We start from the raw sequence: 23,967 nt of genomic DNA, 5'->3' as shown, positions 1-23,967 counted from the left end.
GCTGGCTCCGGGCCTAGCTGAAGCCTGAGACCCCGCAACTGAGATTCCCTGGCCGCGGAGAGTGGCTAGGGGCTGCCCGGCCTCCGCGCGCACAGCGGCTCCTCCATGCGCATGTGGCCCTCTCCGCTCTTGCTGGGGTGGGGGCTGCCCAGTATTTCTGAAGGACCCCACATCCTTCTCTGGCCTGTCGGTCTCTCCCGTGCATCCCACAATGCCTTCACACCTGTTCTCCCAACCCGCTTCTCTCTGGCCCCAGCAGGCGTTCCCCATTGTGTCTGCCTTCCATTTGCCTGAGCTCCAGTCTCCCCAGCCCCTGCCTGTGATCCGGCCTCTGTCCCCAGGGGTTCCTCCCCTCCCCCTCTGCCTGGCCCCTATCCCGCCCTCTGGCATCTTGTCTCCACACCTGTGTCGCCTCTCAATTGATTCAGGCTCCAACCTCCTGCTCCCTTCTGTTGGTCCTTCCCAGTGTCCCTCCATCCACCGCCCACCCCACCCCTCCCACACATGCCGTCCCTTAAGCGATGGCACTGAGGATGGGGGCTCAGGCAAGGGTCCCAGCAGCTCCTACCTGCCGAGCGGCGGGACTGGACCCTCCTGCACACACTGAGACGCAGGCGGGCCAGGACCCCGCCCAGCTCGTGGGCGGCCGGCGCTGTCCCGGGTGCTGATCGCGGGGCTGGGCAGGGCGGGGGCGCGGTTGAGAGGAGCCCCGCCGTGCCCGCGCGTGCGCGCCTATGTGTATGTCTACATGTCTTTGTGTGTGTGTGTGTGTGTCTGTGTGTGTCTGTGTCTGTGTCTGCGTGTGAGAGAGAGAGACAGAGAGAGAAGGAGGGACAGAAAGAGGGAGAGAGAGGAAGCAGCGCGTGGTCAGGCCGGTAAGAGAGAACTACCCGCCCCTCGGCCCGCCCCACCCGGGAACCACGATGGCGCCCACTGATGTGGATCCCGGAGCCCTACAAGTTTCTATCTTCTGGTCCAGCCGTTTGACATCCACACTGATCCCCGACTCCACAATACACACACAAAACACCTGGCACAACCAAAAGATCTGAGTCCAGGACATACTGACCCAGGACCCAAGAGAACCTCCTCTGGAGACCCACCTCGTGGAGTCCCCAGACCACACAGTCAGGGCATCAAAGCCGCCAGCATATGGGCTCCCAGAGCTTTCCTCCCTCTAAAGCAAACCCCAAGCCCTGAGCTCAAAACAACGGCTCACAGGCTGACCTTGGACACAGGTCCAGATCCACAGCCCTCTCTGAGACTGGACCAGCAAAACTAAGGATCCCAAGAGTTTCCTCCCACGGACAGTTTGCTTAGGACCTTAGATCAGGAGCCCACTCCGCACTCCCACCCTAAAATTATCTCTAGACCCAGAAATCCACGGAGCAGCTCTGGGGAGAACATTGTTTAATAAGGCCTGGGATAGAAGGGAGTGTGTGCAGAGCCTGGGGTGCCCAGGCGCCCAGACAGAGGGAGCCCTGTGGCCTCTGGTCACAAAGACCCAGCTGGCTTCTGAGGTGAACGAAGGGCAGGATCCTGCCTGCCCTTGCTCCTCAGGTCACCAGAAGTCCACACTTAGAATCCAGGTTCCAGCCTGGTTCCTTGAAAGCCTGCACTCATGGCCACAGCCTCCTCCTCCCTTAAAGAACTAGGAAATCTAAACCTGGCTGGAGACACACACCTGTATCCCCGCCACCCGGAGGATGAGGCAAGAGGATGGCAAGTTCAGACCAGCCTGGGCAATATAGTTAGACCCTGTCTTAAAATAAAATAAAAAGTGCTGGGATGTAGCTCAGTGGTAAAGCACTTAGCATGCCTAAGGCCTTGGGTTCCATCCCTAGTACCAAAAAAAAAAAAATGCAACGAAACACTAGGAAATCCTCTACCACCTCTCTCCTCCTGCAAGGGCCAGGAATCCAGGTCCTGGCTCCCACCGGATCTGTGAGTTGAAGACCCATAACCCCTCTCCTCTTTGAAACAGGACTGTGGCTTCCCAGGGCACTCCTCCAGCAGGGCCTGGGAGTCCCGGGTCACAGCCCGCTGTCTCCCCAGGGTCCAGGAATCTGGCTGCAGTGGGGATTCAGATCTGAGTCTTGCTGGGCTGCAGGACCAGCTGCCTGTGTGACTTAAACTTCCAGCCCCTGGGCCTGGATGGCAGCCACATTCTCATAGATGAGACTTGCCACGTTCTCGTAGGTGGCCTCCGGCTGGGCTGGGGCCGAGGCCGACTGCTGGAGGAACCGCAGGATGCATTGGTGCAGGAATACGTACTGGGCCTGGGGAGAAGGCATGGAGCATGAGGGGTGCCTCCCCAGGCCCCACATCCCCGCCCCAGCCCGCCCCACACCCCCATCACCTCGGTCTGCACCATCAATGGCCGGCTCTCTCTCATCTTCCTCACGAAGCTGAAGGGCCCCAAGAGACCCTCGCACTCCAACTGCCGAAGCAGGACATCAAGAGCGATGAGGGTGCCTGTGCGACCCACGCCAGCACTAGGCAGAGACAAGGCCAGGAGGGGAGGGAAGTCAGGTGTGGAGGCTGACTCCAGGGAGCTGCTGCTGGAGCAGCCAGGATCGCAGTGCTCAGGTGGGGCTGCTTACTGGGTAGACAGTGACAGTGACTGCCGGGCTCTTTCCTCTGCCGGGCCCTGTTCTCAGTGCTGCACACCCTCCCGTCCTTCCCAAGCCTAAGGAGCATGGCTGTTTTACAGATGGAGACTGGGGAGAGGACCCCATATCTCTCAGGCCATGTAACTTATGGATGACAAGCTGGGGTCCAGGCCCAGGAAGATGAACTCCCGATCTAATCATTTCTAAACTTCTTTAAACGCAAAACCAACCATTTTAATGTGACCAATCCAGTGGCATTCGTACACATACAGCTGTTCAACTGCTACCTCTTTCCAGTCACAAAACTTACTCCATCCCCAGCAGAGACCCCACGCCCCATTCCAAGACCCTCCTCCTCCAGCCCCTGAAAACCACTGGCCTGCTTTCTATCTCTGTGGATTTTATCTGTTCTGGGCTGTTGTGTTAATAGAGTCAGACAAGGTGTCTTTTTTCTGACTTTCACTGAATGTGGGGATTCCGGAGTTCATCCATGCTGTCACATGTTAGTGCTTCATTGCTTTTTGTGGCTCCAGTTAATCCTCTTAACTAACCAGCTATGCAGCTGCACTTGGAGGGAAGGGACCATGTGAAACTGGGGACATCTCCTGGGGACACCACCTGGCGACAGGGTCTGTCTCTGGACACAGTGCAGAGAGTGGTTAGGGCCCCCCCAGGGGCCAGGCAGAAAGGAATCCCAGCCTGGCCTTGAAGACAATAAGTCAGACTTTAACCGGGAGGAAGGCCCCTTGTGAGGTTGTGCTGAGGACCAGCATGACTGGCTGTGTCTCATGTCAACTGTCACCGGAAGGACACCCCAATTCAGAGACTGTCATGGTGGAGCCATCCCCTTTCCTCATCCCCTAAGTGTTCATGCAGATGGATCTCCTCTGTGCAGGCTTCAGCACACTCCCCAGGAACACAGGGAACAGGGAGGCGCAGCAGGGGAGCCCAGGGTATGTCACATGTTCCTCAAAAGCGTGCTGCTCCCTGCTCCCCTGCCGTCCACACCTGCTCTTCCTTCAGGCTTTCTTTCCCATCCTCATCTTCAGTGTCTTCCTCTCCCCCTCCCCTCCCCTCCCCCTCTCCCTCCCTATTAACCTCAATCAAGGTCCTTGTCAGCCTCTTGAAGACAGGCTAAGGGCTTGGGTCTCCTCGTCTTCCTAGTGTGGCTAGACTGATTAAAATCCCTTTCATGTTTTTAACCTGTTTGACTTTTCGGAAGTGAGTGGCTGGACCTGAGTTATTTGATACCCACCATCAGGCCTCTGGCCTAGGACCCCAGAAACAAAACAGAATGATTATAACAACACATGGTAGTTAAATCTATGTGAATATGGATTCTTTCTCTCTTTCTGGCTTTCTTATTTGCTCTAAGCCATTATGGAAAACAGTATGGAGATTCCTCAAAGAAGTAAAAAAAAAAGAACTACCATATGACCCAGAAATTCCACTGCTATGTACAAGTCCAAAGGAGTTTCAATCTTTGTATCAAAAAGATACTTACGCTGGGTGCAGTGGTGCATGCCTGTAATCCCAGCAGCTCAGGAGGCTGAGGCAGGAGGATCATGAGTTTAAAGCCAGCCTCAGCAAAAGGGAGACCCTAAGCAACTCAGTGAGACCCTGTTGCCGCAGTCTGGCTGCAGCAAAATAACGGGGGGGGGNTGCAGGATGTGGCAGGAGGTGGTTTGCTAGCAGGGCATGACCTTGGGGATTGTATTTTGAGCCTTGGTCCCATGCCCCGCCCCCACCCCACTTCACTCTCTATTTGCTTCCTGGCTGCCTAAGTGCACCAGTTTTCTTCTACCATATCTCCTGCTGTGATGTTCTAACTCACCCCAGGGCCAGAGCAATGGAGTTGTCCAACCATGGACTGAACCTCTGAAATCATGTTCCAAAACACCCCCACCCCCAATTTTGGCCCTGGTGATGGAAAGCCAACTAACATAGACATTAAGAACTATATGTGTATATTAAAAATACATTTGCAGGAAAGTCTTAAAAAATAACAAAAATATCCCAAATATGTTTGTATGATTTAAGCAGTGACTTTAATAATAGTTATCCTTATAAAATTTATGCTTCTATAGTAACATAAGCCAAGGTAGAGATTAACAATTTTTGTTTTATGTATTTAAAGCAGTAAGTTCTCTTTACATACCAGGAGACTATGAAGGACAAAAAAAGTGAACATTGTATGACACTGTTTTACTGTGGTCTTTCCTTTCTTTTGACAAAAAACAATTAATAAAGAATTTCTTACACTTAAGCCCATTTTGATTATTTCCATGTGGGTCAGAAATTGGATTAAGTATTGGTGAATTCAAATAAATGTCAGTTCTTACAATAATGAAAATTAATTCTATACTAAACATTTTTAAGATAAACAGAAAATAAGATAGGTAAACCTCCAAAAATATGCCACAATTTGATACTTAACTCAGATTCATTTCTATGTTTTTAATACTTTTTTTTCTTATAAGGATGATTGGGTAATTTTAAAATATCACACAAAATATCTGACATTTTCTCCATGAAGAAGTGGGGTCTACATTTGTTACCCTTGGCAATAATTAGGCTTGTGACTGAACAATAAAGTTAGTTGAACATTACTCTTCTGACATAAAAGTTCATCTGGTCCTTTAGGATGCTGAAGAAGCTATATATTGACCCACTGAGGCCCTATTGTTTTAATATAATATTTGGTCTTAGTTCTTACCATAATATTGTTTCATTTGTGTTTCCCATAAAATTGATCTACTCCTCAGTTGTAGAAATAACTGGATTCTAATATGGCAAGAAATGTCCTTTTAATATTAATTTAAGCCTAGCTCTGGGTATTTATTTATATGGGATAAGAATCATTGCTATTTCCATGCCAAGGTCAGGAAACTTTCCTGCATCTAGTTCATCTGTTTGGGATATGCATACATATCCCCATATTCAGCACTGGTAGCACAGGGTAGCTCATCTACTTTCCCACCTGACCCCAGCAAACTTCATTGTAGTATACTTTGGCTTATTTCTTAACCCTTGTTTTTATGTTTCATCTCTGTTTTTTTCCCTCCCTCTCTTCTCCTTCTCCCTCTCCCTCTCTCCTCTTCCTTGCCTTCCTCCATCCTGTTTTCATTGCTGGAGAGCAAACTGAACTATACCCCCAGATTTCATCATCATCTAAATCTGCTTTATAACCCTCATCACTCTGCATTCACCTCCTCCTCCTATTCCACCTCTCTACAAGTCCCCAGGGACCCATCTAACACCCTTCCCTGAGTCCCAATGGGGGCTCTCTCCAAGAGAGGGTGCCAGGGTGATGTGTACCTGCAGTGCACAATGGGGGGGCCTCCCTCCGAGGTCTGGTCCAGCCACTGCCGGAGCACCTTCCAGAAAGCCAGCAAGGGGTCTGGTTGGGGGACACCGTGGTCCGGCCAGGCCAGGTAGTGGAACTGACGCACAGAGAGGGTCTTCCGCTCCTCCATCTGGAAGGAGGAAGGGTTGGTGGGAGAGCGTGCCGTGCCTGCAGGGCGCCCTGCAGTCTGACTTCATGGAGAGCTCTGCGCACACAGGCTGGAGGGACTCACATGCAGGAGCTGCAGATCCCTGACCGTCCAGTTCTCCATCACCTCCTCACCCACCAGAGCCACCTGCAGGTCCCCATGAGTACAGGGTTGAGCATCCAGAGGCCAGTAATGCTCGCACTTCACCTGGTGGAGGACAGGACAGTCAGTGGGAAAGCCTCTGCATGTGGCTCTTCTGCTCAAGGTGGGACCCATAGGCAGCCAGGTACAGAGGCATGCCAGCCAGGAGTCCCTCCAGCCCAAGGTCAGAGGGGTCAGCTCCACTCCCTGCTGAGGTTTGAACCTGTCCCCCAAACAGTTGAAAACCTCGTCCCCAAATTCACACGGTAATGGCATTTGGAGGTGGAGCCTTGGGAGGTGATTAGGGCTGGAGGGGGTCTTGAGGGTGGGGCCTAGCTAGCCTGCTGCTCTGTGATGCCCTCCACCACGCTAGGACCAGCAAGAATGTGCTCTCCAGATGCCTGCTCCGTGTTCCTCAGCCTCCAGCCTCCAGACTTTATAAATTACCCAGTCTATGGTACTCAGTTATAGCAACAGAAAAAGGACTAAGACCCTTCCACAAGTCATCTGGTGGACAGCCGAGAGGGCGGGGAGGAGGGTCCACACTGGGGTCATAGTGGAGGAATCAGAGAGGTGTGTGTCAGGATCTACATTGAGTAAATGTCTAGGACAGAGGTCCTCTTACCCGGCCAGACTCCATGCAGTTGGTCAGCATAACCAGGGTGTGGCTCTGTTGTTCCCACACCATGCGCCAGAAGTCACCCACAGTTTGGGGCAGAGGGCCCTGGGCTGCAATGAACTCCCTGGGGCTCCAGAGTCCCTGGTTGAGGAAAACATGCATATCAAGGGTCATCTGATGATTCAGCTTTTACCAGTGAGCCTCCCTGAGCATCCTTCCGGCCCCAGCCCCCACCTTACAGGCATGAAGCTGGCATTGATGTAGTCAGAGCCTGGTTCTTCATGGAGGAGTTCCAGGGGCACCCGGGACCAGTCATCTAGGAGAAGAAATCAGCATTAGCAAAAATACACACAGACCCAGGGAGGCAGAGAGAAGCCTGAGACCCAGGGACTGAAGACACACCCAGATGCAGACCGACACTGGGAGCTATGTAGGGATTGAGAGGGGCAGAGGGACCCCAGCTGGCAGAGTGGGCTAGGAGCCCACCAAGGGGAGGAGCTTTGTCTTTCACAAGGATAGAGAAGGGGACCAGGAATGGAGTGTGGACAACATCAGGGCTGGGGATGAAGATAGCAGAAATGAAAAACTCACAGGGCAGCACATTTCTGTAGCGGTTCTTGGCCTTGTTCTCAGGAGCTAAAGCCACCATCTGAGACTGGCCATGACCTTCCAGGGCCAGTTGCTGGGGACAGAGGAAAAGGGGGTGCATGGTGTTACACTATCCCTACCTCCCCAAGAACCCCAGGGCTCCCCGTCCCTCTTCAGCGTCACCTCCTGTTTTTCCCTTACACCCTGGGATTCTGTGTCACCCACAAAAATAGAAGAGATGTGCTACCCACCCTGTGGGGCAGTTGAGAGGATGTGGGGAGAAGTTAGGGACAGGCATTAGGGGAAAGACAGAGCACCCCAGTGGGAGTGGGGGAATTGCCATAAGGTTGACCTGGAGCTCATCATTGTTTAAGATGTCAACGTGTTGAGCCAGGCGCAGGGGCGCACACCTGTAATCCTAGTGACTCAGGAGGCTGAGGCAGGAGGATGGTGAGTTCAAAGCCAGCCTTAGCAAAAGCAAGGCACTAAACAACTCAGTGAGACCCTGTCTCTAAATAAAATATAAAATAGGGCTGGGGATGTGGCTTAGTAGCCGAGTGCCCCTGAGTTCAATCCCTGGTACCCCCCCCCCGCCGGCCAAAAAAAAAAAGATGTCAACATGTTGGAAAGATGACCACTCCTGATAGTATCTGCACAACTGAACAAGGTCTGTGTTGCTGCTCAAAACCCAAAGGGTGCGGGAAGGTCTGGATTGGGTGGAGGCACAGGGAACTGAGCGTGGCCCCTGTGCCCAGCCCACCTGGTACTCCTCTGCAAACCCACAGTTGCTGTCCTTCTCGTTTCTCCTAACATGATCAGCAAAGTCTTGAGCCAGGATATCCTCTGGAAATCTGTGTCGGGAAGGAAAGGAGAAATGTTTTTTAACCTCCTTTAATCTTGTGCTCTGGGAATTAAAGATAAAGTTTTGATCCAATAATGCCACTTCTGGGTGTAGACCCCCAAGGAAATGAGACCAGGGACTCAAAGAGATGTTTGTACACCCACGGCCACGGTGGCAGTAGGCACATTTGCCCAAAGGTGGAAGCAACGCAGATGCCCACTGCTGGATGAGTGGATCAACACGACACAGTTCCCCACACACAGGGAAACTCTCTTCACCGCAGGACAGAAGAGATGCTGGCATGGGCTACAGTGCTGATGACCCTCACGACCGTGTGCAAGACAGAGTCTGCCGTGGACCACCCACAGGAGTCAAGCCCAAACTGGGCGCCAGGGACTAGGAGGCCGGTGGGGAGTTACTGTTCAGTGGGTCAGAGTTTCAGTTTTGTAAGATGAAAAGAGCTGCCAGGTGGGCGCCTTGGCGCACACCTGTAATCCCAGCGGTTTGGGAGGCTGAGACAGGAGGATCGAAAGTTCAAAGCCAGCCTCTGGTCACTAAGCAACTCAGTGAGACCCTGTTTCTAGATAAAATACAAAATAGGGCTGGGGACGTGGCTCAGTGGTGGAATGCCCCTGAGTTCAACCCCCAATACAAAGAAAAAAAAAAAAAAAGATGAAGAGAGCTCCGGAGCTGGACAGCAGGCTACAACCACAGCCCACGGAGTGCTGCTGCACTACAGGCACAAAACTGGGGAAAGCGGTAAATTGCTTGCCACGGTTGAAATTTTAAGAAATATTCTTAAAGGAGCCGGTGTTTCTCCTGTCTTTCAGGACTACTCCCCTATTCCCTTTTCCGGGGTTCTTTTCCTATGTCTCAGAGCCTGCAGCCATGGCTTCCCCTGCTCTGTGTCTGCTACCATCCCTTCTTTCTCTTTGGCTTGTAGACCTGTTTGCCCCTGTGAGTGTGAAGCTCCTCGACTTTCTGAGATTCCAGTGGTTTCTGTCTGCTCCCACGGAGCACAGTTTTTATTGGTGCATTGTGATCATGCACAATAGGGAACTGATCACGACATATTCATGCACACACACGAGCTCCCTCGACCAGCTTCATTCCCCAGTGCTCCCGCCCTGCCTATCCCTGGTCCCCTTCCTCTACTGTACGGGTCTCCACTGCTCTGCCTTCTATTTCCATGAGGTCATTTAGAAAAAATTTTTTTTCTATCTTCCATATATTAGAAAAAACATTCCATTTAACACAATGGCATCCAGTTTTCTACATTTTCCTGCAAATGACACAATTTCTTTTTTTGTGGCCAAATATAACTCTGTGTATGTATAACTCTATGGTGTACGTATGACACATTCTCTTTATCCATTCATCTTTTGATGGACACCTAGGCTGGTTCCAGAGTTTGGCTATTGTGAGTGTTGCTGCTGTAAACATGGGTGTGTATGCATCACTGTAGCAAGATGACTTCAGTTCTCCAAGATAAATACCAAGGAGTGGTATAGCTGAGTCATATGGTGGTTCCATGCCTAGTCTTTCTTTCTTTTTTCTTTTTTTTGGGGGGAGGAGGTATCAAGGAATGAACCCAGTGCATAACCACTGAGCCATACCCCCAGCCTTTTTTTTTTGTATTTTATTTAGAGACAGGAACTCACTTAGTTGCTTAGCGCCTTGCTAAGTTGCTAAGGCTGGCTTTGAACTTGAGATGCTCCTGCCTCAGCCTCCCAAGCTGCTGGGATTACAGCATGTGCCATAGCACCCAGCCATGCCTAGACTTTTGAGGAACCTCCATTCTGATTTCCATAGTCTTTATACTAATTTACAACCCCATCAAGAGTGTAAAAGTATTCCTTTTCCCCTACATTCTCACCTGCATTTATTATTATTTGTATCTTTGATTATTGCCATTTTAACTGGAGTGGAGTGAAATCTTTTTTTTTTTTTAAAGAGAGAATTTTAATATTTATTTTTTTAGTTTTTGGTGGACACAACATCTTTGTTTGTATGTGGTGCTGAGAATCGAACCCGGGCCGCACGCATGCCAGGCGAGCGCGCTACAGCTTGAGCCACATCCCCAGCCCCAAGTGAAATCTTAATGCCATTTTTATTTCCCTGATGCTGTAGGTGTTGAACATTTTTTGATGTATTTGTTGGACATTTGTATTTCTCCTTTTAAATGTCTATTTAGTTCATTTGCTCATTTATTGGTTGGATTGTTTAGGGTTTTGTGTGTATATGTTAAATGCTTTGAGTTCTTTATGTTTTCTGGATGTCAACCCTCTGTTGGAAGAGCAGATGGCAAAGATTTTCTCTCATTCTGCGGGCCATCTTCACACTCTTGTTTCCTTTGCTGTGCCCAAGCTTTTAAGTTTGAGGCCACCTACTTATTAATTCTCGGAGTTGCTTCCTGGGCTCCAGGAGTCCTGTTGAGGAAGCTCCGTATTGGACTGTTACCCCTAGGCTTTCTTCCAGCACTTGCAGACTGGTCTTATTCCCAGGTCTTTGACCCATTTTTTGGTTGACTTTCGTGCAGAGTGAGAGACAGTGATCTAATCTCATTCTTCTACGTATGGATATCCAGTTTGCCCAGCACCATTTACTAAAAGGAGTCTTTTCTCCAACGAATGTTTATGGCACATTTGTCAAGGATCAGAGGACTGTGTCTGTGGGGGTTTGTCTCTGTGTCTTCTAGTCTTTTCCATCGATCTACATGTCAACACCGGGCTGCTTCTGTTACTGCAGTTCTGCAGTATAATTTGAAATCAGGTATTGTGATGCCTCTAGCATCTTTTTTTTTTAAATATTTTTAAATTGTAGTTGGAAACAATACCTTTATTTATTTATTTATTTATTTATTTATTTATTAGTTGTAGTTGGACACAATTCCTTTATTTTACTTATTTATTTTTATGTGGTGCTGAGGATTGAACCCGGGGTCTCACATGTGCTACTCGAGCGCCCTACCGCTGAGCCACAACCCCAGCCCCCCTGCCCCGCCCCCCAGCATCTTTTTTTACTCAAAATTTCTTTGGCTATCCTGGGTCTTTTAATTCTTGTATATGAATCTTAGGACTTCTTTTTTCTAGTTCTGTGAAGACTATCAGTGGTAATTTGATGGGGATTGGCAGATTCTATAGATCATTTTTGGTAATATGATCATTTTTAAATACTCTATTTATCCGTAAACCTGGTAGATCTTTGTACCTCTGGTGTCCCCTCTGTTTCCTTCCTTGGTGTTCTGTCACGTTGTTGTCTTGGTGTTGTCCCTTCTGTGGCTTCATCTGTCTTCACACATGCATCCTAATCTATATTCTCTCACTCAATGTCTCCCGTGCTAGAGGGCAAACTGCAGAGGAGGAACCATTCCTAGAAGAGTGTCCAACACGCTTCCCATACTTGGTGGTATTTGAGGAACGCAGGATGTCCTGGACCTGACCCAGGAAGTGCTTAGGAAGTGCCTGGGCCCCGTTGCAGAGGGTACTAGTCCTCTCTGAGGCTGCTCTGGGTGGATTCGCTGGTCCCGCCCTCTGATCTGACCAGTTACCAGCAAGCACCCCTTGATATGATCTGACAGCGATCCTTTTAGATGGTCCCCCAAGCCCTCTACTCACCCGAACACCAGATCCCTGGGCACTGCCTTCTCCTGGTGCTTCTTATTCCTGGGGAAAGAATGTTGGGATGTAAGGCTCAGCACTAGGCTGGGACCAGGGATCCTCACCCTTCCTTGCCTTGTCCCCACCCCCTAGGTGGTCAGTCCTGCACTGAGTCTCACCTCTTCTTCAGGAAAAAGATCAGCAGGCCCACCAGGATGAGAAACAGGAGGACACCCACAATGGCTCCAGCAATGACCCCTGGGGGAGGAGGCAAGGGGAGCCTTCAGAGCCCAAGTCTCGTCTGTTGACCTACCTCTGGCCGCACCCAGCTGTGCTCAGAGGCCGAGGGTGGAGAAGCTCAGGCAGAGGAGGGAAAGGGCCACCTCCTTCAAAGCTGCCTTGATCCGACCTCCCTTCTCATGTCCTTAGGTCCCCATCCAAAGACACCCTGTTCTGAGCAGAGCTGGTAGCCAAACAGGGACCCCCTTGCTGTCCCAACCAGTGGCTCTCACAGGGCAAGGTTGCCCCTTAGGGACTCTGTACACTGTTTGGAGACATCTTTGGGTGTCACAGCCTGGTAGTGGGGGTGCTTCTGGCATCTGATGGGTGGAGGTGGACAGCCTGCCATGACAACAGAGGCCAAAGCCAAGGCTGAGGGGACTCCCTGACACACACTTCCCTCCAGCCCGAGGCTTGGACTTCCAGAGGTCCTGTTTGCTGAGGGAAGGGCTCCCCGCAGGGGACCATCGAGGTCTGGTGGGGCCTGAGGCCTTGGCTGGTTCCAGGCTCTGATGGGCACAGCTACCCGACATCTATCCTTAAATGCCTGGCCTCAGGGGGACACAAGCCCCCGCCCATCTTCATCACCATGGAGACCCCAGCTGCAGCTGCTCAATAGTCCTGGGCAGGCTGCTGCACAGGCTCCAGCAGGACACACAGCCTCCGGGGCACTGTTTCCCTATGCACTTGGCCCTACCACACCGCAGCAGAGCACCTGTCCTCCGAGGGACCCTTGCTGCTACAAGGAGGACAGTGCTGAGCAACGGAATCTGGCAAAGCCCAGTCTGGAGTGGCATCCATGTATCATCATGTCACTCTCTCTCCAGACTGGAGGCCCACTGTTAGAAGACACCCTGACTCTAGGAAGGGATGAACAGGGCAAAGCGAGGTCTACAGCCACAGTTATGACACGTGATCAGACTTTTCAAAGTCTAAGCCGCAAACGTCTTCAAGTACCATTGCTAAATGTAAAATGGTGCAGTCACTTTGGGTAAAAATGTGAAAGTTAAATATAGAGTACAACACCAGGGTGGCAGCACACGCCTGTAATCATAGCAACTTGGGAGGCTGAGGCAGGAGGGTCGCAAGTTTGAGACCAGCCTTGGTGACTTAGCAAGACCCTGACTCAAAATAAAAAATAAAAAAGGCTAAGGATGTGGCTCGGTGTTAAGTGTTCACCAAGTTTTATCCCCAGTACCACAAAGAACAAAATAAAACAAAAAACACAGTTGCCATATGACCCACCAATTCCACTCCTGGGCATATACCCAACAAAAATAAAAACATGTCCACACAAAAACCTGTACACAGATGTCATAGCAATACTGATCACAGAGGCCAAAAGGTATAAATGGCACAAAGGATCCATCAGCCGATGAATGAATAAAACAACATGGTATATACATCCACGAGTATTATTCTGCAATAAAAAGATAGTACTGATGCATGCTCATGCACAAATGACCCTCAAACACATTATGCTCAGTGGAGGTCCCAAGGATCACGTAATGGATGATTTTGTTTTTATAAAACATCCAGGGAAGCAAATCTATAGAGATAGGAAACATATTGGAGATGGAGATCTACGGAGATAGAAGTGAGAGGCTGTCTAGGGCTCAGTGGTTGAGAACGGGGATCTAGGAGGTGATGGCTAAGGGGACAGAGCGTCCTCCTCAGGGCATGGCAGTGTTCGGGGATGAATGCATGATGTTTGCACGATGTTACCAATGCACTGAAAGCCACTGAATTGCCTCGTACTGGGAGAACTGTGTGTTCTGTGAATAATATCTCAATAAAGCTCTTTTAGAGAAGTCAGGAAGCAAAAGACAAACAGACAAACCAAAGAGCCCTGTGTGTACCCTCACAGCAGGGTCCGGAAGCCACCCCACTCCCACTCACCTGCGCTCTCGGTGCTGCAGGTCTCGGGGACAGACGATGCCCTCATTCCATTTGAGATAGTTGTGACGGTGGCCGGGTAGGACTGAGCCGGCCCAAGACCGAGCACAGACACGTCCTTGCCACATGAAGATCCATCCTGGGAGCCACGCTGCCCGCCCACCTCCCATTCAAAGGCCTCATAGCCCCCGGAGGGGCAGGACCAGGTCAGGATGACCCCATACCCCCTAGAGGTGCTGACGCAGGAGGTGATGGTGACAGGGTCTGGGGCTGGTGAAGGGAAGGAGAGGAGTCAGTGGGGGCCACCCGCCATGCCTTCCAAGCCACCCCACCAGTCATACCTGTCCCCAGAACTAGCCACAGGCTCGAATGCCTCATCTCCCCTCAGTTTCTATTCTCCCCAAATGGACGTGAGTCCCCTCAAACTAAACCCCAAACCCTGGACTTGGTGTCACTGCAGCCTTAGAAAGACATGACACCAGGGCCTAAAGGACCTATAGGCCACGCTCCTCTCCTGGCCCTTGCCCTCTCCACAGTGAGGGCGGGCAGGGCAAGTCACCTGTGTGCCCAGAGGCTGTGTGTGGAGCTGGTATATTCTCCCTCTCCTACGCACTGAAGTTGAACAGAATATCAGGCTTGAGGGCTGCCCCCTCATACCAAGTCTCATTTGTCCTGCCCATTGATTTGGTCTAGTCTCGGGCGGGATCCTGCTCCCTCGGGGGATGCTCCTCCCTAGCCCACTGCACCCAGTATGTGTAGAGCCCAGAATGAGGGTCTGCAGGGGCCTGCCACCTCAGGGTCTCTGAGTTGCTGGTCTGACTTGCATTCTTCAGATGTAGGACCTCACTGGAAGCTGAGAAGTGAAGTCGGAGCCTCAAGTGGGTGTATCCTGAAAGAACCTTCTCCCTGAATCCCTGAATCTGCTTGCCTCCTGCTCACAGCCAAGATGAGCTGCCCTGGTTATCCGTGGCTCTAGAGACCACAGAAAAGAACTCAGAAACTTGTGGCCTGGTGAGGACCCGCATCATCTGAGCTCTTGCTGTCCCCTGGTTACACCCCTGGGTCTTCTCCATCCTTTTTTCTTCTCCCCAAAGGAAAACACGTCCCTTAAAACTACAACTCCCATGAGCCCTTGGACTCTATCACGGTAGTTTATGAAGTCTTGACCCCACGGCATGATGGGATTTGAGGTCCACTCACCTCAGCCCACAAAATCTAAACCTCTCACTCCTGGACATACCAGGTTGCTAGTGGGAGCTTCCAACTTTAGTTTTGTTAGCCCAAAGGGCCAACCCAGGGTTTAATGCTCCCAGATTCCATCCATCAACAGTGAACCCAGTCTCTGGAGTCAGTAATTTTGATTCTTCTGACTTGAGAGTCTCCATGTGCAAGCTGAGAGCCCTTTTGTTCATCAAATTCACAGGAACCATCTGCTGGCTACAGTCCAGCTGATGACTCTTGGTTCCCAGGAGGTGGTACTGGCTCCCCCCATCCAAAAGAGCTTATTTCCCCAAGGCAGGAAAGACAGGCTGCACGGCTTCAAAATCCCTGGTTGCTGGACTCCTAGAATGGCCCTGTAAGTCCAAGCTGCCGTGAGACTGCATAGCTGTTGAGCTCTCTTTACCTCCTAGAAGCTCTCAAGGTCCCCCCATGATTTCCCATCCCCCGTCGCAGTCAGGCTGGGCCCAGAACTGGACCCTGTCTCACCAGTGGCCTCCATGAGGGTACTGGCATAACCTCTGACTTCATTCCTCGCAGCCCAGACGGTGACGTGGTACAGGCTACCAGCTTCCAGCGCGCTCAGCGTGATCCTGGTATCAGAGGTGTTGCGGGACGCAGCAGTACTGCCCGTCTTGCCCCACGACACGCAGTAGGTGTACGGGGGATGAGTGGGGCCCACAGGAGCTGTCCAGCTCAAGGTGATGGAGTTGTTGGTCTGATCCTGTTTTCTGAGACTTGCCACAGCATTAGGGACTGGTGGGAGGAGCAGAGAGTCAGGACTTCCACAGTCTTAGTCCTGGGGGGGCGCAGAGCCCACTCACACCCAAGCCTGTGCAGCTCAGCTGGTCAAGGGACGCTTCTTAGCCATGGAGCCTGCAGTGGCCTGGGCTCCTGCAGCCCGGCACCCAGTGGCAGGGGACAGCTATACAAGCGCTCCTCTTCTTTAGGACAGAGCCATTCCCCAGGTGTGGCCACATCTCTCCCATAGTCCTGGCTCCGTGGGGCCAAGGAGACCAGGGATCAAAGAGCTGGAGCCCAGGCCCAGAAGAGGAGCCGTCTTTGCCAGTTCCCCATCGCTCACCAGAACAGGGAGTGGGCGGCGGGGGTCCTCACCTGTGGCCATCCTGAGATTCTGCCTGGAGCTGGGTACTCCATTCTTTTCTGCCCACACGGAGAACTGGTACAAGGTTCCAGGTTCCAGTGCCTCAGCCGTGACACTGGTGCTTGTCGTGTGTCGGGTCTCATTCTTGTCACTATCTCCAGTGCACTGCACCCAGTATGTATAGTCCTGAAGCTCGGGGCCACTGGGGGCCTCCCAGCTCAGGGTGATGGAGCTGTTGGTCTGACCCTCCAAAGACAGGCTTCGAATTGGGTTAGGGGCTAAAAAATTAGGAAGAGTCCAAATTGAGTAGGGGTGTAGAGTACAGAGTGGCCGTCAGTGGCACTCTTGACCCCCAAAGTGCCCAGTTCTGCATTAATTGCTTGTCCTGGTAGATAAGGGGGTGTGGTCTCGACCAGAGCTTCTAGAACTTTCGAGTACATACACCACTGAGGGATTGCTACAATGCAATTTCTGAATCAGATCTAGCAGGAGACAGATTCTGCATTTCCAGCCAACTCTGTGGATACTGAACTGCCAACACATGGGCCACCATCTGTGACCAGAACAGCTGTGCTCCCCTGAAATTCCTATGTTGAAACCTAATCCTCCACATGACACTCACAAGAGGTGGGGCCTCCAGGAGGTGAATAGTTCCTAAGTCTGGGCCCTCATGTGGAGAATCAGTGCCCCTAAAGAGGCACAGGGGGTGTTTCCTAGTGTCCATCAAGGTAGGCACACTGGTGGAAGATGAAGGGATTCCTGGGAGCCCTTCACCAGGGCTGAATCTGTAACTTTATGCAACTTAATTACGTGTAGGTAGCCACAACAGCCAGGAGCTACGCTATTGGACAATGTAGATCTACAGAGTGGGAGCTGTCCACATCAAGCTGGTGTCCCTGATCATCTGAATGTCCATCCTCCATGTGTGACACAATTGGGAGGAATGGAGTGATCCGGCTGGCAGTATGTAAGCCCCACAGAGCTCAGGTGGCAGGCCTTGGCCCCTCACATCCTTGTGGGTGCAGGAAGATACACACCCTGGTGTTTGGGACGGCCTTCGGGAGCCTTAGACCTTGACCAACTCCTATTGGAAGCAGAAGGCGCTATGGACAATCTTTTTTCATCACCTGAGACCGGAACACCCCTGGATGTGATGCTCACTAGTATCTGGCTCACGAGGGCCCCAACGCAGTGTGTTCCAGGCAGCCCCCATAGTCTCCTGTCACTCCAAGACCATCACACACCACCTCTCTCAGCAAACGGAAGGACAGTGATGCACTCCCGCTGGCAGCAATTAGTCTCTGGGGAGCTACTAACCCGCTTCTACTCCACCCGCAACCCAAATGCATACACAGACCTAGAGTCTCTTGTGTTTTGGATCTCGTTTCTGCCACTGGCTCGAGGCTGGTCTTGAACTTGCCATCCTCCTGCCTCAGCCTCCTAAACCCCTGGGATCACAACCACGTGCACCACACACTGCCTGTGTGGCCTTGTCATTCTACGGGCTCCCCTCCTCTTGCCAGTTCCCAACCATCCTTCCACCTCCCTGTAACAAAGAAATGATTAAAGCACCTTCCTCTCACCTGTGGTTGCGTTGAGGACCTCCCTGGAGCCGGACGCTCCGTCCTTCTCGGCCCACACTGAGAGTGTGTACCGGGACGCCGCCTCAAGTCCGTGCACTGTGACGCTGGTGTCTGTCGTGTTTTGGGTCTCGTTTCTGCCACCATCTCCAGTGCACTGGACCCAGTAGGTGAGGCTCTGGGAGTCCGGGCCCTGGGGGACCTCCCAGTGCAGGGTGAGGGAGCTGTTGCTTTGAGCGTCCACTCTCAGGTTTCTCACTGGGTTGGGGGCTGAGGGATTAACAAGAAGGATCCAACGTGAGCAGAGGAGCAGCACAAGGGATGGGGACCCAGGGACACTGGGCCCTTAGCATTCCTAGCTCTCCTTCCTTGCGGTCCCAGTGGACTGGGGCATGGTCTGGACCCGAGCTTCTCAGACGGAGCCTGCATGTACATCCCGGGAGCTCTTGAGGCAGATTCAGAAGGTCTGGGCTGGAGCTGAGGTCCTGCGTCTCCCATCAGCCCCCAGGAGGTGCTAGTGCTGCCCACACATGACCTCACCTGAATAGCAAGGACCCAGACCAGGGCTTTCCCAAGGGACGTCTGACGAAGGCTGTGCTTCCCCACTGCTCAGTATGGCAGGCACTGGCCCCATGAGGACAGGGCTGGGACTGGAGTCTTTCAACAGGACTCCTGAGTCCATGTTTATTGTTGTTTTTGTTTGGTTGGGGGGTACTGGGGATTGAACTCAGGGCACTCCACCACTGAGCCCCACCCCCAGCCCTCCTTTTCATTTTATGTACAGACAGGGTCTTGCTGAGTTGCTTAGAGCCTGGCTAAGTTGCTGAGGCTGACTTTGAACTGGAGATCCTCCTGCCTCAGCCTCCCAAGTCACTGGGATTACAGGAGAGCACCATGGCACCCAGCTCCTCTTGACTACATGAAACGTGGACCTGACTCTATAATTTTAGTGGACTTACAGTTCAAAAGCCAGACGTAGCCAGGCATGGTGGCACGGGCCTGTCATCAGCACTTAGATGGCTGAGTCAGGAGGATCACTTGAGACAAGGAGTTCACGGCCAGCTTGGCCAACATGAAGAGACTCCGCTCAAAAACTAGAAATAAGAAGCCTCCTGTGGTGGTGCCTACCATATCAGATAGCAAGGCCTAGACAAGGACGCTGTCCATCAGGGGATGGGTGCTGGGTCTGAGCTTCCAGGACGTGGCCCAGTGGGAGGCTGGGGAAGAGTCAGGGGACCAGAGTATCCCCACAGCACAGCCTCTGATCTCCTGCCCTGGCTCCTTCCAAGCCGTGGTTGCTAAGACACCCTGGCATTATGGTCTGGAAGGCCTGCTCACCCCCTACTCAGAGGCAGGAGAGCCCATGCACACCTTCCCTGTCTCCTGAAGAAAGGTGACCCTGGATGCGGCCAGTCTCTCTCCTGCAGGTCACCAAGGGTCCAGTCCGATGCATCCCAAGTCTGGACAAGCGTCCAGTGTGCAGGACGAGGAGCTGACCCCCCTTGGAGCTTCTCCATGCCCTCTGCCACCCATCTTCATGGAGATGACAGGATAGGACTGGGACTTGGCGCCTCTCACCTGTGGTTGCGTTGAGGACCTCCCTGGAGCCGGACACTCCGTCCTTCTCGGCCCACACTGAGAGTGTGTACCGGGACGCCGCCTCAAGTCCGTGCACTGTGACGCTGGTGTCTGTCGTGTTTTGGGTCTCGTTTCTGCCACCATCTCCAGTGCACTGGACCCAGTAGGTGAGGCTCTGGGAGTCCGGGCCCTGGGGGACCTCCCAGTGCAGGGTGAGGGAGCTGTTGCTTCGAGCGTCCACTCTCAGGTTTCTCACTGGGTTGGGGGCTGGAAATAGGAAATCAGTTGTGGCTTCTGGTCCTCAGAATTTCCAGCTCTTCTATAACCCTTGGACCCAGCAGGTGAGAGGGGTGGCTCGGACCCGCATTGTCCCACATGATAGCACAAGCCCCAAGTGGCTATCCTATGTGATGTGCCTTGTCCCGGTGGAGATGTACCATGAGAGTGACATAAAGAATGAAACACTGGTGTGAAATTAAGGACAACCTCGTGGGTCCTTCTTATACCAATCACAGGTGGAGATGATACTGTTTGGGATCTGCTGAGCCCCATGAAACAGCTCCTGGTGACTCATCTCACCAGCCTCTTTTTCTTTATTGTGATATGGCTGACAGAAAAGGGAAGTCAATATGTGTCTTTTTGTGGAGGTGAGGGGACTGGGGATTGAACCTTGGGTGCTTAACCACTGAAACACATTCCCAGCCCTCTTTATTGTTTATTTTAGACGGGGTCTCACTAAGCTGCCGAGGCTGGTCTCAAACTTGCCATCCTCCTGCCTCAGCCTCCTAAACCCCTGGGATCACAACCACGTGCACCACACACTGCCTGTGTGGCCTTGTCATTCTACGGGCTCCCCTCCTCTTGCCAGTTCCCAACCATCCTTCCACCTCCCTGTAACAAAGAAATGATTAAAGCACCTTCCTCTCACCTGTGGCAGTATTGAGGGTCACCTGGGAGCCGGACGCTCCGTCCTTCTCGGCCCACACTGAGAGTGTGTACCGGGACGCCGCCTCAAGTCCGTGCACTGTGACGCTGGTGTCTGTCGTGTTTTGGGTCTCGTTTCTGCCACCATCTCCAGTGCACTGGACCCAGTAGGTGAGGCTCTGGGAGTCCGGGCCCTGGGGGGCCTCCCAGTGCAGGGTGAGGGAGCTGTTGCTTCGAGCGTCCACTCTCAGGTTTCTCACTGGGTTGGGGCCTGAGGAGGGAGAAGAGAACCACGTAGACCAAGGAGCAGAGGACTGCCATCCCTCCCACTCCCCAAGGTCTGCTCCAAGCTCAGAAACAACCCTGTTCATCAGGCCTTGCCACGGACCACCAGGACCTCCATGAAGACTCTAGGAGGGTCATGGGAGTTGAAGTCCTGGTTGGTTTTTTGTTTTGTTTTTGTGGACAGTGAATTCGGATGGGCTCACTCACCGGCTGCCCTGGACCCTGTCCAACTGCACAGAATCTGTGGAAAGCCCAGGGAAAACACCATTAGACACAGCCCCACTTCCCTGTTGGAGTAACCCACCCCGCCCCCATGAGTCACCAAGCCCGAGGAGAGGAGCAAAGGTCACCCTAGCATTCAAGTGCTCTGGGCAGGGAGAGCATGCCAGGGTGGGGCTCCAGGGCGCAGGAGCTAAGGTTGGCTCCCCGCTGAGGACAAGACATAAACTTAATGGTTTCACTTTCAGAAAAATATAACCTTGTAATACTGGGAACAGGGAAGCAATCAACAAATACAGAAGAGGTGGGAAAAAAGGGAAATTGAAGCCCAGTGCAGTGGTGCAGGCTTGTGATCCCAGTGGCTCAGGAGGCTGAGGCAGGAGAATTGCAAGTTCAAAGCCAGCCTCAGCAAAAGTGAAGCCCCAAGTGAAGACCCTGTCTCTAAAAAAACAATACAAAATAGAGCTGGGGACAGGGCTCAGTGGCTAAGAGCCCCTGAGTTCAATCCCTGGTACTAAAAAAATTTTAAAAAGAGGAAACTGAAGTCTATAGCTCACACACCACACCAGGGAGGAGGCTGGGCCTGAACCCTGGGTCTGGGGGAGGAGGCTGGAAATGGACCCCTGGGTCTGAGGGAGGGGGCTGGGCCTGGACCCTGGGTCTGAGTCGGCAATGATCTTGGAGCTCTGTGTGCACTGCAGCAACTGGGAGTCAGCCTCTGGGCTCCCTGTGTGCCCTGCACCCTAGGTGTAAGACTCGCCTGTCTCCCCCAACCTTAATCTGCCTTCCTTCTCCAGGAGACCAGTCCCTCCTCCTCAGGTCCCAGGCCAAGGACCCAGCTCCCTGACACCAGTCTCCCCTTCCTTGCGACCCAAGCTCTTTCCTGAGAAGGGGAGGACTTACCAGTAGCACCAAGCTCCCCCGGACCCTGAGGCCCCCGCCAGTGCTGGCCATGTGTGCAGACACTGGAGGAACACAGGAGTCCCAGACCTGGTTCTTCCACCTGCTGGACTTTCAGCTCAAGAGTTCCCCCTTTCCCAGTCCAGTGGTGAGGCCAGAGGCGAGGGCAGGAAGGGGAGGAGGAGGAAGTAGAGGCTTCTAGCCTGTGAACTGGGCTTGCCCTGCACGGGCCTCACCTCTGCTCCTGACCCTGTGGCAGGCTCCTGCTCCGTCTCTGCGGATCCCCTCAGGATCCTGGGCCCCGGCCCCATCTGCTCGGTCCCTCCACTCAGGCGAAGGAACACCTGGATGGGGCACTGCTCCAGCTGTTGTAAGAAGGCAGTGGGCAGATTCTGTGGTCAGAGCAGGACAGTCCAGGAGACTGACGGACTCCCTCTCCTCCCAGGGAATGGCAGCAAGTGGAGGCCAGCCCAGGGAGAGCTTGTGTCCCCGGGCCCTTTCGCGTCTCCTGCCCCACAAAGCCTTGCGCTCTGACAGAGGAACCAGGAGGTCCCACCTCCCGCCTTTGCACATGCCTCCTCCCCCAGGGGCGTCCGTCTTCCCACTCTGTGGGGACATCTCATTCCATCTCTCCCTTGGGATCAGTTCAGAAACCACATGCTCTGGGTCACCCTGGGCTGCATCTGTGCCGACACCATGATTCGCTTTTGCATTATCCATTTTCCACGGTCCACCTGTGACCTCAAGCAAAGGACCAGCTCATGGTAACTCAGATGCCTCTAAAACCACGGGCACAGCCCTTTGTAAACACACGGTGAGGAGCGAGTGAGACGAGCGTGGAAGTGTACACTAGTTAGCACCGTGCCTGCTCCCTGAAGCTCCCAGCGTCTCAGCCACACTCACTTTGGGTTCCATGCCCAGAAGCGGCCTTTGGGTGTCTCCTGGACTTGCTGCTGGCCTGCCCCACGGGTGCCTGCACTGCACACAGTTGCAGGGGACAAGGGTGAGCACTGGAGCCGCCACCTGTGTTTGCATTCTTGCCGGTCACCTGTGCAACCTGGAGTGATTCATTCCATCTCCCTGTCTGTTTCCTCATTTATAAATTGAATTTTGAATACTAGTTTCCTCAGATACAAAGCAGCTACCCACTTCTGGCCAGCTCCAGAGAGTGGCTATCTCAGTGTCCCTGTTTGGATAAAAGGGCTGCCCACTGGTCATCTTGACGGAGCCTGATGGAAGAGGCAGGTGCGTATCTGGCCTCACCCATCGACTTGGGAAGCATCTTCCTTGGTTGATGAAGAGTACCTCAGTTAATGCTTACTCACTTCTTCTAGAAGGTCATTAAGTGTCTTATGTGGCATTCATTATAAAAAATAAAATAAAAAAGGGAAAAAGTCTTACCTGCCTGAAAACGTGGTGAATTATGCTAAGGTATACGGGCGTGTTAGTGGTCTCCACGGGGTGACACGTCACTCCGAGACTCGCTGGCATTCATTATCTGTCCACTCCTGGGTCTGGGAGTCCAGTGGCATCCTGGCTGGGCAGTTCCTGCTCTGGGTTCCTCCTGAGGCTGCCGTCAAGGTGTGGGCCGAGCTGCATTCATCAGCAGGCTCCGTTGGCTTGGGGACGGGGAGCCTCTCGGCTCTCGGTGTGAGGCCTCAGCAGCCCGGATGTGGGCCAGAGCCATGGCTCCTCACCACGCACACCTCCCCACGGCACCTCCTGGGGGTCCTCACACGCAGATGCCAGCCTCCCCCAGAGCAGATGGTCCAGGAGAGATGGCCAGGCCGAAGGCCCTCTGGAGGCCCCCTGCCATTCTGGAGCGTCCTGTCCCTGACTCATCACCCTACTCACTGCATGGGGGTGTAAGAGGGCATGAGCGCCGGGGGCATCTTGGATGGCGCTGGCCTCCACCACGTTGGCACACAGGAGTCCTTCAATAAAGACTTGCCGTTCTCATTTTCTATGATGTCAACCCCTTTGGTCAAGCAGGGTCACAAGAGGGAAGGGAGGAGAGGGAACTAGCACTATTGCAATCCCCCGGAGCCTCTCCGCCCGACTCTGCTCTTGAGCAAAGGAGGAAGGGGGC

The 23,967-nt window shown here is 52.8% G+C and overlaps 1 protein-coding gene across 8 annotated transcripts; it reads right to left on the bottom strand.

Moving 5' to 3' along the window:
- Positions 1–1,393: 1,393 nt before the first annotated feature.
- On the bottom strand, positions 1,394–22,511 carry Ptprh (protein tyrosine phosphatase receptor type H). 8 transcript variants are annotated; one of them, XM_048791606.1, is made up of 18 exons: positions 22,128–22,511; positions 20,967–21,000; positions 20,479–20,745; positions 19,551–19,817; positions 17,976–18,242; positions 16,404–16,670; positions 15,777–16,043; positions 14,073–14,339; positions 12,074–12,152; positions 11,913–11,960; positions 8,215–8,305; positions 7,458–7,548; positions 7,106–7,182; positions 6,873–7,007; positions 6,191–6,313; positions 5,931–6,088; positions 2,360–2,495; positions 1,394–2,279 (listed from the first exon to the last, which is right to left on the bottom strand). In XM_048791606.1, the coding sequence occupies exons 1-18, from the start codon at positions 22,494–22,496 to the stop codon at positions 2,130–2,132; spliced, it is 3,093 nt and encodes a 1,030-aa protein (XP_048647563.1). In that variant the 5' UTR covers positions 22,497–22,511; the 3' UTR covers positions 1,394–2,129. The 8 variants fall into 8 exon arrangements, with proteins under 8 accessions (XP_048647563.1, XP_048647566.1, XP_048647564.1 ...); XM_048791609.1 differs by lacking the exon at positions 22,128–22,511 and adding an exon at positions 21,882–22,038; XM_048791607.1 differs by lacking the exon at positions 19,551–19,817.
- Positions 22,512–23,967: the final 1,456 nt, after the last annotated feature.

Source organism: Marmota marmota, unplaced genomic scaffold (assembly GCF_001458135.2).
Source record: "Marmota marmota marmota unplaced genomic scaffold, marMar, whole genome shotgun sequence".
In the NCBI taxonomy this organism is placed as follows: domain Eukaryota; kingdom Metazoa; phylum Chordata; class Mammalia; order Rodentia; family Sciuridae; genus Marmota; species Marmota marmota.
The sequence above is the reverse complement of the archived record's forward strand: the minus strand, read 5'-3'. Positions and strand labels throughout refer to the sequence as shown.

Bases quoted from the DNA above. Each gene is read 5' to 3' on its own strand.
- Ptprh (XM_048791606.1), bottom strand. From the start codon at position 22,496: ATGTCCCCACAGAGTGGGAAGACGGACGCCCCTGGGGGAGGAGGCATG. The intron at 21,001-22,127 runs GTCAGGAGCAGA...GGCTTTCCACAG, and splicing joins GAGCAGGAGCCTGCCACAGG to ATTCTGTGCAGTTGGACAGG. The intron at 16,671-17,975 runs GTGAGAGGAAGG...CTAATTTTTTAG, and splicing joins GGTCCTCAACGCAACCACAG to CCCCTAACCCAATTCGAAGC.